Below are 16,102 nucleotides of genomic sequence, written 5' to 3' on the forward strand. Positions count from 1 at the left end.
TAAATGATGCCGGCGGCGTCAGATATTTTTAGCTTTATACATTTAAAAGTCTGTCTCATATATTTAGCATAAGAAACGGACCCTCACTCAAAGACAACTCGTCTTTACCTAATCATTTGATCAAATATTAATAACAATTAAACAATTTGTATGCCAGAAACACTTTAATGAACAATTTTATACTCCTTAACTCCTTACACACGAGCCTGGCGGGGACGACTCCTTCCATGCCCAGACTAGATGCTTGGCTACAGTAGAAGAACATCGTGCGGGGCAAGATAACTCTGGCCAGAACTCGATCCAGCCCATTTACAACACATTATCGTTTTGCGTTTAAATCTAACACCTAAGAAGCCAGGAAAGGCCAATTTTGTGGTCGCCTTTGATGGGATCTGAGACGTTCAAGCCAGCGTGGTACCTAATCGCAATATTCTCGCTGAGATGTACTTGGTAGGCCAACCCCAGGAAGCCGTCGTAGCGCACCTTCATCTTGAGCAGTGCATTTTCATGGACCTCGTACTGGCCTCCAATGGCAATTTCCATATCGTCTTCACTGTAAATATCCGCCTTCAGGGCAACCGCCCAGCGCTCGCCTATGCGCTGGAATATGGAGACACGCCAATCCTTGAAGTCCTCGCTGCATAAGCACAACATTAAAGCAACTATCGGAAAAGATATTTAAAAACGAATCTTACAACTTGAGGCTCAATTCGGTTTTGTCATTATTGAAACCCGCGCACAAGGCGTGCTTCTCAAATGCCGAGTCGTCGAAGTTATAGACCGTCCGGTAGGCCAACAGATAGTTTTCGGCCAGCTGGAGCAGCACATAGCCCATCAATCTTGGCACATTCAAAATGGGTATGATCATATCAAACTTGACGGGCGAATGCTCGTAGCCGGAATAGAGTTCAATCTTTGCACCATCCCTAGATAGTAATAAGACAGGTAAGAAAGGTGCAACCGACTGTGCTTTACCAAAGACAATATAAGTTTAAAGCTTTTTCGCTCAATGTACTTCTTTGCTGAAGGCAGGCTGGCGACTAACTTCGTTGCTCGTGTCAGCATTAGCAAGCCGCTACTACGGCATTCGTTCGTCTGGCTTTTGGAGAGCGAACAGCCAGTCGGCTGACATGCCGTGTGAAGTGGGAAAAGCCAGATGAGAAGCCAGGCTAGATGTTACTCATCTTAGTGTTTATATTGTCTTTGGCTATACTTTGTTCGCAGTCATATAACGTATACTTACTCGCCTTGTATATCATATATGCCACGTAACATGGCATTCGCCACGCCGTCAACTAATGGAGAGCGTAGACCAAGCGTACCCAAAATGCCGCCAGATTGCCAACCCTGCGACATATTGAAGATACCCACCTTCTCGCGAATACCCACACCGCCGGAAACATCTTTAAATTCAGGTCTGCCCGCACCAAAGCTATAAAGGCCAATGTTGTCTCCAGCACCAGTGGAGCAATCGAAGTGCCAAGCGCCAAATTCGTAGCCGGATACCAAGCACTGTTTGGCCCATCCACCGATGTGGAAAAATGTCGGCATTTCTGCCTCCAACGGGGGCGGAGGAATTGTCTCCTCTGGATTTGGAGGTTTTTCTTCGGCCTTATTAGAATCTGCCATTTTGACAAATTATGAACCGTTAATTTATATAGAAAATAGCTGGAGGACCACAAAACTGCAATTTAAATCTGTATTTACATTTGACATTACAATCTAACTGAAATTTGGTTCAACGTTTACTAGAAAGGAAAGCACAACCCAAGACCATAAAAATTGAGACATTCTTGTTGGTCAAATATACAATATTTTTATATACAAATATTTTTAAATGTTCTTATAAGAGCACTTTCTGCTATCAGCAATCAGACATGGTATAAACAATTATATATAATTTCATAGACCCTTTCAAGAAATCCTTTTTCATTGGATCAGAATAAATATGGAAGAGCATTGATTTATCATCATTCAGATTTATCAATAAGTTTTTTTTATCGGTGGTAGCCAACGTGGCTGACTTAAGCCCCATTAATCACAGACAATAGAAAATTGAAAAACTAGACACAACACACATTTATTTAAGAAGTTTACTAGAATAAATTACCCAGCATTGCTCGGTTCAAACTTTTAATCAATGGAGTCCGTAGGAACCATCTCTCCTTTGTACTTGCCCGATCTTTATGTGTACAGACCGATCTTTCAAAATGTTCAGAGCTTAAATATGACAAACAAGACTAGAAGACTAAGGGGATCGGGTCAGGTATTACATATATAATATAAATATAATACAATATAAATTTATTTTAATCCGAAAATGGTCAAAAAATGAATCTTATAATCTTCTATCGATTTCGTGAAAACAAGAGTTAAGGGAATAAAAGTATATATCCACAAAAATATAATTGAATGCAAATTTTAATTTCTTAAAAAAAAAATCATTCATTGAAAAATTGAGCCTTGCAATGCACTTTTATTTAAATTACAAAATTTCGAGCATATAAATCGATAAAAAAAAGTTATTTGATTAACACTTTAGACTCCAAGAAACACCAAATTTATGGCTGCCATCGAGAGGTGATTTGGCATTTACGCCAACGTGATACATAATGTCAATGTTTTCGCTGAGTACCGCCTGGTAGACCAGCCCCAAGAAGCCATCATCGCGTATCCGCATCTTGAACAGTCCATCATCGTGGATCTTGTACTGGCCGCCAACGGAAAAATGCCTGCCCTGCTCCCTATAAAGATGCGCCTTCAGGGCGAATGCCCAGCGCTCGCCTACGCGCAGGAACATGGAGCCGCGCAGTTCCTTAAAGTCTTCCCTACATGGCGACAACTTGAATTCTACTGTTGGTATTCAATTTGGAAAAGCAAAGCTTACAGTTTAAGGCCATATTCGTAGTTCTCATCTTGATAGCCCAAACATAAAACATGCTTCTCGAATTCCAGGTCGTTTATGTTAAAGACACTTCGGTAAGCGAACATGTACTTATCGGCCAGGTGGAGCAGCACATAGCCCATGAATTTTGGCACATTCCAAATTGGTATGATCACATCAAACTTGACCGGCGGACGCTCGTAGCCGGAATAAAGTTCAACGTTGACACCATCACTAGATGGGATTGAAACAAGTAAGAAAGTTGCAACCGACTGTGCTATACCAAAGACAATATAAGTTTAAAACTTTTTCACTCAATGTATTTCGAAAACGAAGCGACGCAAAGTACCATCGACCAGCTTTGCTGAAGGCAGGCTAGCGACTAACTTCGTGGCTCGTGTCAGCATCAGCATGCGTTCGTCTGGCTTTTGGTGGGCGAACAGCCAGTCGGCTGGCATTGGTGTGAGGTGGGAAAAGCCAGATAAGAAGCCAGGCTAGAAATTTTGCATCGCATCGCATTCTAATGTATGGGCGTTGCTCATCTTAGTGTTTATATTGTCTTTGGTTGCGTGCGCTCCGAGATGGATAGACATACTGGTGGACATAGCCAGATCGACATAGATCTCTGTCCCGATCTGGCATCTACTCACTTGTTCTGTGGAATATATGTAGCCCGCAGCATGGCATTTGCCAGGCCACCAGCTGCTTCGGTTCGTACTCCAATCGTGCTCAACCAGCCCTGAGTCTGCCATGTCTGGTACAGATTGAATATGCCCAGTTTCTCTCGAATGCCTACACCACCGGCAACATTATAGAAGTCAGGCTTGGCGGACCCAAAGCTATATAGGCCGAGCTTTTCGCTAACATTGGTAGTGCAATCGATATGCCAGGCACCGATTCCATAGCCGGTTGTCAGGCATTGTTTGGCCCATCTGCCGACATGGAAGAATGTTGGCATTTCGCCCTCCAGCGACTGCTTTGGTATTATCTCACCATCAACTGTGGTGTTTCGAGGTTCTTCTCCTTCTTCTGCATCGCTGCCTTCCCTCTTTTTTTTCTTGAGTGTAAATCTCTTATATACAGACATTGTGGTTAAAACAAATCCGTTAATTTATATAAAACGTCTAAAGGATACATAAAAATTTTGCTTTATTTCTTTTGTTTTCTTGTTTTTTAGAAATAATCTGAGTAAAAACTATTTGAAACTTGGTTCATGGTTTGCTAGCAGTAAAGCGAGGCACCAACTATCCCCAAACTATCAGAAACAAAAAAGTATAGAAGTCCGTACCGAAGATCAAAAAAATAAAAGATGTTCGATGGAACTGATCGTTATACAAATTTTAGTATTGAGGATTATGTTAGCTGTTATATATATTCATATAAATATAATATGCAGGACCAACTTTTTCACAAGCTGCGCTGCAAATTAAAAAAAAAAAAGGATTCTTAACACATTCCCTTCTACGCGATTCTCATGAATTCAATTTAGTCTCATAGGCGTCACTTCAAGTAGAGAAGGAGGCGGTTTCAACTATGCAGGAGACGATGGCTATAGAGGAGGCGGTTTCAACTATGCAGGAAACGGCGGCTTCAGTAATGGAGGAGGCGACAGCCTTATCATTGGAGGAAACGATAACGTGAGCAAAGGAGGAGGTGGTTTTGATATTAGAGAAGACGTCGGCGGTCTCAACCACGAAGCAAACGGAGAATAGGACAGTAGAGAAGGCAAATTCAAAGAGGAGGCCGTGGCGATGGCTTTGGTACGTATCATTAAAATAACTAAGACTTTTCATATTTAAAAAAATAGGTAAAACTAATACAATCGTATGCATGCCTGGTGTATGTATTTTTTAATAATTGCTCAAAGAATTTGTGGGCTTATTTTTAAGTTGCCTCCGATTGGCTACAAAGAACTATGTTTCGGCGATTTTGGAAATTCAACCCGCAATTGTGGAAAATTGGCGGAAAACGGTTGCATGAAAGATTCACCTTATACATGTTTCACACGTCGACCCCTCTGGGATAAAGTATACGTGTCAACACTGAAATAAATTTAGCGGGAAGCGTTTATTTCAGCTTTTGGTTTTTTAATTTATGGATTAAGTATTTTTTTTTTAACATTTTGTAAAATATAACTTTAAACGTGGAGTGCGGTTGATTCAAATTGAAAATAGCGGCAAGTTACTATAATTTGGTTTTAAGAGTCGGGCCAAAGTGCCAGAAATACCAGAAACACGGCCTTTGCAATATTTTCCATAAAGATATAACTTCAAAAATCGATTGATAAAAGAATGATTCTTCAATTGTTCAACCTGAAAATTATGCAATTTGACTGATTCCAATAATGAGGGAAGACGTCCATTTTTCAGAAGTATCTTTGACTTGTTTTAGTTGCCACATTCGCAGATATGCAGCACTATAACAGGACATCAATTTAAAACCGCGAAATGGTAACAGAATAAAAATAGTAACTAATTTAGTGGCGATAGGGACAACTGTTAACACTCCAAGGAAAGGCCAACGCCAAACTTGTGATTTCCTTCGGTGATATTTTTGCAATCGAGAACAGTTGATATTGACATGGTGATGCCTTCGCGTAGCTTCTGCTGGTATCCCAGGCCCAGTTCGGCATTGTTGTTAATTTTGGCACGTATCAGAGCGTCACCTTCCAAATGATAGATCATGCCCACACCTATGTTCAACTCACTCTCTACCGGTTCCTGGCCCTCCTCGGTTGCTTCCGCTGCAACTGGCTTGCCGATCTCAACAGCGGCATCTATTTGTTGGTTAGCCTTGTGGAATAGCGAGAGTAGCCAGCCCTCAGCATTTATTCTGCAAAAAGTTCAGATTAGCCGCATAATAGAATAGTTTTACATACACTTACAGTTCTGCGTGCAGCGTAGTTGTTTCATTGGTCCAGCCCAGCGCAACCTTCCAGGCTACATTGCCACCGTTTATATCGCAGTCAACGGCAGCTCCGCCCAAAAACTCTTTGTGACCAAGCACTAATGACAGACCCACTAATGGGTCTGACTTGATATCTATTTTGCCTAAAATGTTATAGCTCTCCTGGGCATAACGAGCCATAAATTTGCCCTCCTTGTCTCTGCGTAACAAAGACATTTACTAGATCAGCATGGGTGGGAATATATTGCAAATATACTTACCCCGATGATGGCTGAAAACGTCCCTCCAATGCCAGCAATAGGCCCTCGGCTAACTTATCCTTTTGCGCAATCTCGCCATAGAGTAGATTATCCGTGTTCCAGCGTTCAGTAAGCGTTATGCCATAATCCTCTATATTGTATTTGCTCTGCAGGGAGCCCATCACCTTGCTGGCATCTTGACTGGCAAAGCCAGTCGTGAAAAACTCGATGCCAGAGCTGGTCATAGTCTTGCAGTCCAACTGCCATAGACCAGGATGGTAGCCTCGCCTAAATAAGTCGCGGGCTAATTTGCCTAAATCAGTATAAACAGGCGGCCCCATTTTTAGCCAAATAAATAATTTGTAGAGCTGAGGCGAATTATATCGTTTCGGAATTTTATAAATTAACAGTTGTGTTGTATCACCAGAATTTCTTTGAATATGAAAACAATTCAGCTCTGTTTGTAACTCGTCGTAGGCTATCATCTATTGAAATGTGAGGCAACGTATGCTATGCTGACAGCAGCACTCTTTATCCACCTAAATAAATCTGATTAAATTTGAAAACTCTGGAAGCTTGCCTTTTAACGCCATAATCAAACATGACTTCAAATCTGGTTAAGCTGTTGAACTCAATTACCGCTCCCCCTCTCCTGAATCGTTTAGATCGCGTAGATCGATAGCCAGACGATAATATCCGAGACGTTGCTTCGATGGGCTAGCAGGACCGCAGTTCGAAATAAATGTTCTCCTGATTTGAATTTTAAATGCACACCGCAACAGTGTAAATGTATTTATTTGAAAAAAGTTTGCCTTCTATCTGGTGCTTTCTTTACTCACTTAACTTCTGTGCAAAAATAACGCAGAGCTTGTTTAACACTTTGTGTTTTTTTTTCGTTTTGTTTTAATAGGTAAATTATGTATTTCACTGTTTGCCAACAATAAATATGTATTTAGCTATGTACTAAACAAGACTACGTCCAACGATCGATATCAAGCTCCGATCCCGGGCCGATTTGTTGGCAAATGCTTTGCTAAACATGAAGATTCTTTTGTGTTTTGTGTATTAATTTTTGTTGTGTTTTATTGTTGTTACACTTTTAATTTGTTTCTTTTTTGTTGCTTGTTGTTCTTGCTGTTATATTTGTTGTTAATTTTTGTTGTTGGGTGTATTTAGTACTGTATGCATATTGCTGGCAGCGCATTCAGCTATTTATCTTGAACTAACTTAGGCTTCCAATTCGAGGCCAACGCCGATTTTGTGGCCACCGGCATTGAAGTTCTTGCCATCGACAAGCGTGGAGAGCGTCAAAGTGATGCCATCACGCAACTTCTGTTGATAGCCCAAGCCAACCTGGCTGGCATTGTTAACCTTGGCGCGCACGCTGGCATCATCGTCCAATTGATATTTGGCGCCAATGGCGAACTTGGTGTTGCTGGTGCCGCTGGCCCACGACAGCTGAACGCCCACATCCAGTTTGTCGGAAGTGCGTTGGAAGATTGAGCCGCTGAACTCCTGGCCATCATTCCTGCAACACAAAGTAAATAGCCAACATATAAACAATCGTAGCTAATTAAATCAAATGGCTAATAGTTTACTTACACGGCTGTGTGCAGGACAAAGTCCTTGGTGGAGTAGCCGAGGGCAAAGTTGTTGGTGGTCAACTTGGACTGTTGTGTATCGAATGCGGTCTGATAACCGGCCAACCAGCCCTGGTAGCCCAGCACGGCAGAGGCATTGATCAAGGGACCCTTCAGGTCAATATTGACATCCGAATCGGCCTTGACATTCTCATGACCGTACGCAACCTTGAACTTGCCGTTCTTGTTGCCCGACTGTGGCGCGAAGTTGCCTTCCAGCGACAGCTTGAGGCCCTCGAGCAACTGATCCTGTACAGCCACCTCAGTGAAGAGAGTGTTGTCTGTGTTCCATTTCTCCGTCAGGGTTAAGCCATAATCCTTGACCTTGTACTTCGTCTCCAAAGAGCCGAAGACCTTGCCTGATTCCTGGTTCGAATGGCCCGCTGTGTTGAATTCAATGCCCGACGACGTCTTGGTCTTCAGATCCAGCTTCCACAGGCCAAAGTTGTAGCCTTTGCTGAAGATGTCGCGAGCCTGTTTGCCCAAATCGCTGTATGATGGAGGTGCCATCTGTTAATAGTCAAATAACATTAATAAATAAAATGTACAAATGTCTGCACGTACATATAATAATGAACAATTTCATATGTTTAGTCTGCAATTGCGTGAAACTGAAGATTAGATTAGCAGGTCTTATCTTATCTCACACAATTGGGCAACAAACATTTCATAAAAGCAAATATTTGCACAGTAATAAACACCATTAAACAACTATTTGAGTAGTGCGAATTTGCGGCTTTCTCTCTTCCGTTGCATTTTTAAAAATAAACATAAAAGTGAAAGAACTTTTAAGATATTTTTACTGTACTTTGGCTAAATGTCAATTTCTTCAGCAAAACCAAACAGAAATCAAACGAAATTGGTTTTCAAGGTGAAAAGTGTATTCACTTGTTAAGTGTGCCCAAATTTGGCAAAGAAACTGCACAACTATCTCTACTCTCTATCGCATAATGCATGAGTGTTGTGTCTGTGTGAATGGGGGTCAACGCACGTCTTCGGTGATTGGATGAGTAAAATCGAGAGCGTGCGAGGCAAATGCTAGTGATCGTGCAATTGATGACGCACCGTGCGCCACAGTCGATTGAAAAAGATTGCAAGTAATTTCAACAGCCACAAAATTGTGTATGTATAGAAAGTGTATGTAACTGCGGTCTCAGCCTACCTCCTTGCGCCTAAGTTTCTCCTTCAAAACATTATAAGTCCAATACTTCTTGCCGTGATCATTCATTTTTCAAAAAAATAATTTTCGCAAATAGTTCTTAAAAAATTCAATTAAACCTAGTATGTTATCACTTGGCCTACTGTGCAGCATATTTTTGTATCTCTGTTTACACTTTGTTGTTGCTGCCGTTCCGTTAATTACTGTCAGCAAAACGTTCAATGACCACTTGACGTGCACACAAACATACATATATATGTACATACGTATGTACATATAGCTAGACAGTACATCGCTGCTTTGGTCTCATAGCTACTTGACGTCACATATGCAAGCATTCGCTAACAGCTCACAGGCATGGCGTAAATAATGATACATGTTCTAAGACAGCGGCAAAATATGAAAGGCAGGCAAAAGCGAAATCTTTTATTATTGGCGAGATTGGACAGCGGCCAAACGGCACGGAAATGACCAACAACATAAGAAATACAGACGGCGTGTGAAATCATGCGCTTTCCCGGCTAAGAGAAGACAAAGAATTTTAGCAAAAACTATGAACGCGGAAAAAATACATATGTACATGTGTCGTGATGTAATGGGTCAAAAGGATGGAAAGCAGAGTAGTTAAAGGTGTGTTCGGTTTGATTTCGCTTTGGGTACTTGTATTTCATCAGCGCGACCTTGACACGGTAGATAACATAAACAATTTATTCGCCTAAGTAGATTGCTTCTGCGTGCCATGGCTGAGTTTTCATCTTTGATTGTGGGCGTGTGCTGTTACGCAACACTCTCCAGAAAAAACAAGTTTATATCCGAGCATAAACCCACTGCACCAGCTAAAAGGTGTCACAAATAAAAAGCGATTTATCGATTTTCCATGATGTCACAATCACCCCTAACTCAAATTAAATAAAATGTAAAGTTGCTCCTCTCGCTGCTCACATGACCAGCGGCCAAAAAGCAAACAAAACAATAATAAAGCAAATAGCAAAAGTTTAACAAGCTAAAATTGATAAAACTGCTCAGACAGATGCATGTGATAAAGCAAGAAAGAAACCAAAAGGTAGGTTCCGAATTAATCAAAACAAATTTCAGCACAACGCAGGCAACATGTTACGTAACAGGAAAGTACTCTTTGCCGGCAGCTGCCATCGTTTAAATCAAATGTAAAACTCTATGGTCGCTTGGTGTTTCCATGTGTTTGTCTGCCGGTTGCTTTATTTATTTGAATGGACACAAAATCATTATCAATTAATTGATATTAAGAACAGTTCGCACAACCGCATAAACACGATGGAAACCCTTTGGGTGTATGTGTGTGTGCGTATATGTGTGAGGGCTTCGTGTCTGCTTGCAAAATTTTCATTTCGAGGTTATGAAATCACTTGTAACGAAAAACCATTTACACATACGGATATTCATGCACAGTTGATCTGTATGAAACCGGGACAGATTATTTTGATGTCCTGGATAAGTTTTACTTACTTTTTATGAGTTTAGTTAGATTTTAAAGTAATGCGAAACGCAGGAACAAGACGACCACGACCACACAACGTACACCACAAAATTGATTTGCAACTGAATGTCAGTGTGACCAGCATAAAAAATGGCGAAAATACGATTTCTCTTTGGGGGCGAATATACTGAACCAAGAAGAAACGAAATGGAGCACATTCACATTACTTGTTGTGTGTTTACCATGAGCCCATAAAATCAAAATAATTTTTAAATATTTTTTGTTTATTTTAACTTTATGCTATTTGCTCTTATGGGGTTATATACTAAGCCACTGTTAAAATGCATTATGAACGCCCATATTCATTAATTTAATATACATTTTTACGTTTACAATATAGTGTTTCTGATTTGCATACTATCCGTACGCGAAAAACGCAACGTTGTGGCGAAAGCATCGATACTTTTTTATCTATATGGTTTTAGCGCCAAACTGACTGTCCACGATTATTAAACCGTTAATTAAAAAATTTGAAGGCGTTAAATGCAGATAATAATATCAAATTAAAAAATTACAACTATGATTTGTTTAAAATAAATACATTATTTAAAGTAAAAATGCATATGCATCAAGTCAGTGAGCAGAATGCTTGTGTTGTGTATTATTTTTAGCTACGCCAGAAGCTCGCTGAAAACGTGAGAGCTCACGTTCTCTGTATTTAGATTCGAATCTCAATTGCATTTAATGAAAATCTCGCATTTGGGAGCGGCAGCGGCGACGTCATGTTGAAAGCGCGCTTGGAACACGACCCAGTCTACGGCCGTTGCCTGGCCACATCAGAGGCAGTGGAGAGTGGCGACATTGTTGTGGAGGAACTGCCTTTTGCATATGGCCCTAAGCGAGAGAGTGGAATTGTTTGCCTGGGCTGCTATCGGTTCCTGCAGTTTGGCGAGGACGGCGACTCGCTGGACCGCTGCGAGCTGTGCGACTGGCCTATATGCGGCAGCTGCATGGATGATGCTGATGATCATCGGGGCGAGTGCGAGGTCTTTGCCGCGGCACGTGTCACATTTGCCGGCAACGTCAGCGAGGATGGCGTCTGTCCACAATTAGATTGCATAACACCATTGAGGTTAGTTTGTGGGTGCCAACGGGGCAAGTGGTGAGCGGTTCACACAACTCAAAATCGCACAGAAATGTTGACAGTCGCAAATGGCCCAGCTGAACGACGGCCAACAATTTGGCCAGCTGGCCGACTAATGTACGCAAGTCAGCGGCCGTTCATCTTTGAGGTTTTGCCAAAATTTATTCGAATGATGACGAGCTGTGTGCGCATCGTGCCGGCCCATGTCAGTGAGCGATATGACAGCGACGCCGGCGCTCGAAGTCAATCGCACGGCAGTCGAATGGAGCCGCATTTATGGGCGCTATCTGGTTGCCAGCGAGCCAGTGCAGCGCGGCGAGCTGTTGCTGCAGGAGCAACCCCTTGCCATTGGCCCCAAGTGCAATGGATATGTACTATGCCTCGCCTGCTATCGCCCAGATGTTCAGGAGCGCTGCTCCCTTTGTGGCTGGCCCCTGTGCAGCATCTGTGATGGAAATGCGTCCAACCTACATCTGGAGCTGGAGTGCTCCGTGCTGCAGTTGGCCAAAGCGCGTTTCTATGAGATGCCCGCCGGCAGCCTGCATTGGCCCCAGCTGGACTGCATCATGCCACTGAGGTGTTAGACAGACGCATAAAAATAGATACACATTACTCAAGAATTGTGCCAACTTTTGTCATGCATACATCAAAAATGAATGTGCATACCAGCGAATGTTAAAGTGACGCTAACATTTGTGCATATGTTAGTGCATGACGCTAACATGAAGACAAAACCTTAAATGAATAACAGCTGTTATAAATTAACAACAATCCACTTTAATAATTAATTTATATGTTCTTTAAACTGCAATGTAAACAATTATGTCTATCTGAAATCTCTTGAAATCATATACGATTCATCTTTTCCAATACAAGGAACTGTATATCATGCCTTTATCTAATCCTGTTTTCCTTTTCTCCGCTATAGAGTGTTGCTGGCAAAGGAAGCACAGCCGGAGCGTTGGATCAACGAGGTGGCGCCCATGGAGCACCATGAGCAGGCACGCCGCGAGAATGCAGATGTTTGGCATGCGGATCGGGTAAACATAGCCCAATATTTGCGCGGTCCCTGCAAGCTGGCGGAACGTTTCAGCGAGGAGCTCATCATGCAAGTGGTGGGCGTGCTGGAAGTCAATGCTTTCGAGGCACGCACCAGCCAGGGCTATCCGTTGCGTTGCCTGTATCCATACACGGGAATTCTGGCCCACAATTGTGTGCCCAATACGGCGCGAAGCATTCATCCCAGCGAGGGCTACAAGTGAGTTGGAATTTACTCAGGGAAACGGGAGCCAAGACTAAGATTTTTTCTTTACAGGATTCGCTTGCGTGCTATGGTTGCTCTGGAAGCAGGCCAACAGCTCCAGCACAGCTATACCTACACCTTGGATGGCACCGCCCAAAGGCAGGCGCATCTGCGCGAGGGCAAATACTTCGCATGCAGCTGTGAGCGCTGTTTGGATGCCAGCGAACTGCAGACACACTTCTCCAGCATGAAGTGTGGCCAGTGCACGGAGGGCTGGCTGCTGCCCAAGCATCCCACGGGTAATTGGCTACGTTCCGCTTTCTATTACGTCCCGTATCAACTAAATGCAATTAATATTACTTTAAGGTCAAAGCTCAAACAATTAGCCACAATTTAATACTATGCTTAACTCATTTCGGCATCATTCCATTGTTTTTTTGCAGCTATGAACAGCAGCTGGAACTGCCGCGCCTGCGACCACAGCACAAGCAGCGAGGAGGTACGGCAAATTGTTGCCGCGCTGCAGGCCGAGGTGAATGCTGTACAAGCCCTCGAAATGGGTCCAAAGCGCCTGGAGGAATCGGAACGTTTGCTGCGCAAATACAAATCGCTGCTGCATCCATCGCATTACATAGCCACCAGTTTGCGGCAGTTGCTCATCGAGATGTACGGCCGCGTGCAGGGCTATGAGATGGTCCAGCTGACGGATCAGCTGCTGGAGCGAAAGGCGTCGCTATGCCGAGAGGTGTTACGTGTGCTGAACATCTTTGAGCCGGGCCTGAGTCGCGCGCGTGCTATGAATCTTTATGAGCTGCATGTGCCGCTGGTGCTGCTAGCCAAGAGCGGCTTCATAGCCAGCAAACTAAGTGGCGGCGAGCTGCGTGCCCGTCTAGTGGATGCCATTGATCTACTCAAGGAGTGCGTAGAGATACTGCAGCATGAGGATCAACGGTCACAGGAGGGCATCCTGTGCGGTGTGGCCAAGCAGGCGCTCCAACAGCTCACAATAAGCGTAGAGGGCTTGGGCAGCGAACTGGACTAAGTGGAAACGAAATCAATTTGTACTTATTCATATGTATATCATTAAATTTATTGCAAACTATACACATAGTTGAGGATACGCATATGTATTGGCTTTGTGGCTTCTTGAGACCATCGAGAGAGTTGCCTGTTCAATAGAAACAATTCGCTTAATTCTCAAATTGGATTCTTTGCTTTTTACATAATTGCATATTAAGGCGTTCTTTAGATCAGTTTCAGTTGGATAAGCTGCAATGACACTTGCTAGTTTTCAAATTCAATGGACAATTGAAAAAGTTAACATATTGTTCGAAATGTGGTATCAAAAAATTTGTAAAATTTATAAACGTATAATTGTTGTAGCACGACTCTTTTTGGGTTACTATTATTATTTCAATATGCATTTTTCGTACAGGCTAGTGTTCACACTTAATTGCGAGTGTCATTCCAGCATAAATCGAACTGTTATTAAAATATGTTGAACTTGACCGATATAAAATTAAGCGAATAAACAAAAATTACAATAGTTAAAACAACATATTTTGCATTGTTTACAATCAAACTAATTACGCCTTATAAATAATACGAGCTATTACCGCATACACAATTGCCTGGCATTAATGTTTATGTTTTTGGTATATGAATTTGTTTGCTCTTAAATGCTTGAATGTTAGTTTGTTATCTGTTTTTTTTTTACACACATTTATATATTTATATATAGCTAATTATCTGATCTACGTATGTTTATGAAAAAACTAGTTTCTTTTAAAAAAATATTGAGTTTCTGTTGAGTATGTTTTGGCTCGCCTGGTGCAATAATTAATTATTAACTAAAGTGTTAATTAGCCATTGGAATTTGCATATAATACACACAAGCAATTTTGTAGCTTGGAGTCAAGGTAAGAGTTATGGGGACAGCTGGGTGGGAGCTTCAGAACTTTGTAGATAAAAAAGAAATCACACGAAGATATAAATATAAAACAAAAAAGAAAATGATTTTGTGGGACTGTCACAAGTACGCACACGCGCTCGCGTACATAAAATACATTTATAATACATACAAAATAATAGTATTTATCACACGCCTTCTAAACATCGTGGCTGAGCAGCGGGGTGTCGTGATAGCGTGCGGCGTGATTTAGACTAGCGCAGGGCAGCAGCCAAAGCGCCGGATGGCCGCGGCCAAATACATCTGCCAACAGTTGATATTTACGTCGGTTCGGCCGATAGGCACCCTTCTGCTGTATCGCCTCAACGGCCGTCTCATCGTACAAAATGGCATGCAGCTGATCTACCATTATTGCTGTCACAAACAGTCCAAACAGCGCCGATTCCAGCAGCAATATGACGGAGTGAATCCTAAGTATAGGAAGAGTTTTTCAATCAGCAATTCACCCATCAATTGTGAAAGCGAGACTAAGAACTTACATGCGTAGCTGCGAATCAATTACATTTTGACTGCATTCCGTGCAGGGCGATACCCAAGAGCCGAGTATCAGCGCCATGGAATAAAGGGAAAGAATACCCACATAGACGAGAAATTGCAGAAAATACTTTTGATTGCGTTCGCCCACACAATTGTTGATCCACGGACAATGATGGTCCATACGGCGTATGCAGCGCTTGCATATGCGACAATGATGGGCCCGTGGTGGCCTGTAGGTCTCGCAACGGGTGCACACAGTCCATTCGTTGCCATGGCCATTGCCGGATATCTGTTTTGTACCGTTGTTCGTAGTATGTAGATCGGAGAAGTCCAAGCGATTGGCGGGCAGCGGCACAATACCCGGATCTGAGAAAACTGCCTTCAAATGCGACATGCCAAGCAGGAAGATGATCGTGTTAAAGAGCACAACGTGGAAGGGCGCCCAGATACTATAACCCAAATATTAAACTTCAGTATATAGTCGTCATCACAAGACAAGACAGGTACTCACCTCAGTGGCATGGTTGTCAGTATAATCCAGCGCATGACCACATAATCCGCATAGATAACAGCGCCATAGGTGAAAATCAGGCAGACAATGCCACAGGGATCGCGTATGAAAACCATGTCCAATATCGGCTTTTTATTTTATGTGTGTGTGCCCGTAATTGAATTACAAATCGAAGCTATCTCAGCCCTTGCCCCTTTCCATCTAACGTACCCAGTAACACTAAAGTTGCTACACTGCAGCTCAGCTGCTGGCAGCAACTCTTAACACTTCACACTTAGTAATTTTCACTTGCGATGGCTATGTGACGGTCAGTATAATTTAGTATCTCATTTTAATGCTTCCAAAAAGTTTCATTCATTTATTTGTTGCTATTTTTCGATTACAAATTTTTCACCCTAAGCCTCATAGTGGGCATACACGATACGACTGGTTGACAGACATAGTTGATCGGTCCTACACACGTCACAGATTGT

The 16,102-nt window shown here is 42.4% G+C and overlaps 7 protein-coding genes across 12 annotated transcripts; 2 read left to right on the top strand and 5 right to left on the bottom strand.

The window, feature by feature from the left end:
* Nucleotides 1–145: 145 nt before the first annotated feature.
* LOC135431021 (voltage-dependent anion-selective channel-like) lies at nucleotides 146–1,736 on the bottom strand. Its single transcript, XM_064685902.1, has 3 exons — nucleotides 1,244–1,736; nucleotides 696–926; nucleotides 146–637 (listed from the first exon to the last, which is right to left on the bottom strand). The coding sequence occupies exons 1-3, from the start codon at nucleotides 1,627–1,629 to the stop codon at nucleotides 340–342; spliced, it is 915 nt and encodes a 304-aa protein (XP_064541972.1). The 5' UTR covers nucleotides 1,630–1,736; the 3' UTR covers nucleotides 146–339.
* Nucleotides 1,737–2,448: 712 nt separating this feature from the next.
* On the bottom strand, nucleotides 2,449–4,078 carry LOC135431053 (uncharacterized). Its single transcript, XM_064685962.1, has 3 exons — nucleotides 3,535–4,078; nucleotides 2,888–3,118; nucleotides 2,449–2,828 (listed from the first exon to the last, which is right to left on the bottom strand). The coding sequence occupies exons 1-3, from the start codon at nucleotides 3,969–3,971 to the stop codon at nucleotides 2,531–2,533; spliced, it is 966 nt and encodes a 321-aa protein (XP_064542032.1). The 5' UTR covers nucleotides 3,972–4,078; the 3' UTR covers nucleotides 2,449–2,530.
* Nucleotides 4,079–4,135: 57 nt separating this feature from the next.
* LOC135431057 (uncharacterized) lies at nucleotides 4,136–4,936 on the top strand. The gene is made up of 3 exons (XM_064685968.1): nucleotides 4,136–4,241; nucleotides 4,374–4,644; nucleotides 4,752–4,936. Exons 1-2 carry the CDS (start codon nucleotides 4,201–4,203, stop codon nucleotides 4,594–4,596), a joined length of 264 nt encoding a protein of 87 aa, XP_064542038.1. The 5' UTR covers nucleotides 4,136–4,200; the 3' UTR covers nucleotides 4,597–4,644; nucleotides 4,752–4,936.
* Nucleotides 4,933–6,510, bottom strand: Porin2. The gene is made up of 3 exons (XM_064685961.1): nucleotides 6,052–6,510; nucleotides 5,769–5,990; nucleotides 4,933–5,716 (listed from the first exon to the last, which is right to left on the bottom strand). The coding sequence occupies exons 1-3, from the start codon at nucleotides 6,369–6,371 to the stop codon at nucleotides 5,383–5,385; spliced, it is 876 nt and encodes a 291-aa protein (XP_064542031.1). The 5' UTR covers nucleotides 6,372–6,510; the 3' UTR covers nucleotides 4,933–5,382.
* A 399-nt stretch (nucleotides 6,511–6,909) lies between these two features.
* On the bottom strand, nucleotides 6,910–10,460 carry porin. 2 transcript variants are annotated; one of them, XM_064685964.1, is made up of 3 exons: nucleotides 10,315–10,460; nucleotides 7,633–8,180; nucleotides 6,910–7,558 (listed from the first exon to the last, which is right to left on the bottom strand). In XM_064685964.1, the coding sequence occupies exons 2-3, from the start codon at nucleotides 8,178–8,180 to the stop codon at nucleotides 7,258–7,260; spliced, it is 849 nt and encodes a 282-aa protein (XP_064542034.1). In that variant the 5' UTR covers nucleotides 10,315–10,460; the 3' UTR covers nucleotides 6,910–7,257. The 2 variants fall into 2 exon arrangements, with proteins under 2 accessions (XP_064542034.1, XP_064542033.1); XM_064685963.1 differs by lacking the exon at nucleotides 10,315–10,460 and adding an exon at nucleotides 8,833–8,962.
* Nucleotides 9,751–13,796, top strand: SmydA-3 (SET and MYND domain containing, arthropod-specific, member 3). Of its 3 annotated transcripts, none has more exons than XM_064685960.1 (4): nucleotides 9,751–9,892; nucleotides 12,358–12,687; nucleotides 12,745–12,971; nucleotides 13,116–13,796. In XM_064685960.1, the coding sequence occupies exons 2-4, from the start codon at nucleotides 12,413–12,415 to the stop codon at nucleotides 13,712–13,714; spliced, it is 1,101 nt and encodes a 366-aa protein (XP_064542030.1). In that variant the 5' UTR covers nucleotides 9,751–9,892; nucleotides 12,358–12,412; the 3' UTR covers nucleotides 13,715–13,796. The 3 variants fall into 3 exon arrangements, with proteins under 3 accessions (XP_064542030.1, XP_064542028.1, XP_064542027.1); XM_064685958.1 differs by lacking the exon at nucleotides 9,751–9,892 and adding an exon at nucleotides 10,950–11,417; XM_064685957.1 differs by lacking the exon at nucleotides 9,751–9,892 and adding an exon at nucleotides 11,629–12,006.
* On the bottom strand, nucleotides 13,731–16,049 carry Dnz1 (DNZDHHC/NEW1 zinc finger protein 11). 3 transcript variants are annotated; one of them, XM_064685967.1, is made up of 4 exons: nucleotides 15,630–16,049; nucleotides 15,121–15,567; nucleotides 14,754–15,051; nucleotides 13,731–13,840 (listed from the first exon to the last, which is right to left on the bottom strand). In XM_064685967.1, the coding sequence occupies exons 1-3, from the start codon at nucleotides 15,743–15,745 to the stop codon at nucleotides 14,781–14,783; spliced, it is 834 nt and encodes a 277-aa protein (XP_064542037.1). In that variant the 5' UTR covers nucleotides 15,746–16,049; the 3' UTR covers nucleotides 13,731–13,840; nucleotides 14,754–14,780. The 3 variants fall into 3 exon arrangements, with proteins under 3 accessions (XP_064542037.1, XP_064542036.1, XP_064542035.1); XM_064685966.1 differs by having other exon boundaries at nucleotides 13,731–14,629; XM_064685965.1 differs by lacking the exon at nucleotides 13,731–13,840 and having other exon boundaries at nucleotides 14,663–15,051; nucleotides 15,630–16,048.
* Between the last annotated feature and the right edge of the window lie 53 nt (nucleotides 16,050–16,102).

This window comes from Drosophila montana, unplaced genomic scaffold (genome assembly GCF_035044405.1).
Source record: "Drosophila montana isolate Dmon_TW-CO22-7 unplaced genomic scaffold, ASM3504440v1 contig_3123_1, whole genome shotgun sequence".
Taxonomy (NCBI): Eukaryota; Metazoa; Arthropoda; class Insecta; order Diptera; family Drosophilidae; genus Drosophila; species Drosophila montana.

Bases quoted from the DNA above. Each gene is read 5' to 3' on its own strand.
- SmydA-3 (XM_064685957.1), top strand. From the start codon at position 11,633: ATGTCAGTGAGCGATATGACAGCGACGCCGGCGCTCGAAGTCAATCGC. The intron at 12,007-12,357 runs GTGTTAGACAGA...TCTCCGCTATAG, and splicing joins GACTGCATCATGCCACTGAG to AGTGTTGCTGGCAAAGGAAG. The intron at 12,688-12,744 runs GTGAGTTGGAAT...TTTTCTTTACAG, and splicing joins CATCCCAGCGAGGGCTACAA to GATTCGCTTGCGTGCTATGG.
- Dnz1 (XM_064685967.1), bottom strand. From the start codon at position 15,745: ATGGTTTTCATACGCGATCCCTGTGGCATTGTCTGCCTGATTTTCACC. The intron at 15,568-15,629 runs GTGAGTACCTGT...TTTGGGTTATAG, and splicing joins CTGACAACCATGCCACTGAG to TATCTGGGCGCCCTTCCACG. The intron at 15,052-15,120 runs GTAAGTTCTTAG...TCCTATACTTAG, and splicing joins ATTGATTCGCAGCTACGCAT to GATTCACTCCGTCATATTGC.
- LOC135431021 (XM_064685902.1), bottom strand. From the start codon at position 1,629: ATGGCAGATTCTAATAAGGCCGAAGAAAAACCTCCAAATCCAGAGGAG. The intron at 927-1,243 runs GTAAGTATACGT...ATTACTATCTAG, and splicing joins ATATATGATATACAAGGCGA to GGATGGTGCAAAGATTGAAC. The intron at 638-695 runs GTAAGATTCGTT...GTGCTTATGCAG, and splicing joins ACCGAATTGAGCCTCAAGTT to CGAGGACTTCAAGGATTGGC.
- porin (XM_064685963.1), bottom strand. From the start codon at position 8,898: ATGAATGATCACGGCAAGAAGTATTGGACTTATAATGTTTTGAAGGAG. The intron at 8,181-8,832 runs GTAGGCTGAGAC...GACTATTAACAG, and splicing joins AGAAACTTAGGCGCAAGGAG to ATGGCACCTCCATCATACAG. The intron at 7,559-7,632 runs GTAAGTAAACTA...TTTGTGTTGCAG, and splicing joins TTTGTCCTGCACACAGCCGT to GAATGATGGCCAGGAGTTCA.
- LOC135431053 (XM_064685962.1), bottom strand. From the start codon at position 3,971: ATGTCTGTATATAAGAGATTTACACTCAAGAAAAAAAAGAGGGAAGGC. The intron at 3,119-3,534 runs GTGAGTAGATGC...AATCCCATCTAG, and splicing joins ACATATATTCCACAGAACAA to TGATGGTGTCAACGTTGAAC. The intron at 2,829-2,887 runs GTAAGCTTTGCT...GTCGCCATGTAG, and splicing joins TACGAATATGGCCTTAAACT to GGAAGACTTTAAGGAACTGC.
- LOC135431057 (XM_064685968.1), top strand. From the start codon at position 4,201: ATGGAACTGATCGTTATACAAATTTTAGTATTGAGGATTAT. The intron at 4,242-4,373 runs GTTAGCTGTTAT...AATTCAATTTAG, and splicing joins ATTTTAGTATTGAGGATTAT to TCTCATAGGCGTCACTTCAA.
- Porin2 (XM_064685961.1), bottom strand. From the start codon at position 6,371: ATGGGGCCGCCTGTTTATACTGATTTAGGCAAATTAGCCCGCGACTTA. The intron at 5,991-6,051 runs GTAAGTATATTT...TTTGTTACGCAG, and splicing joins CGTTTTCAGCCATCATCGGG to AGACAAGGAGGGCAAATTTA. The intron at 5,717-5,768 runs GTAAGTGTATGT...AACTTTTTGCAG, and splicing joins ACTACGCTGCACGCAGAACT to AATAAATGCTGAGGGCTGGC.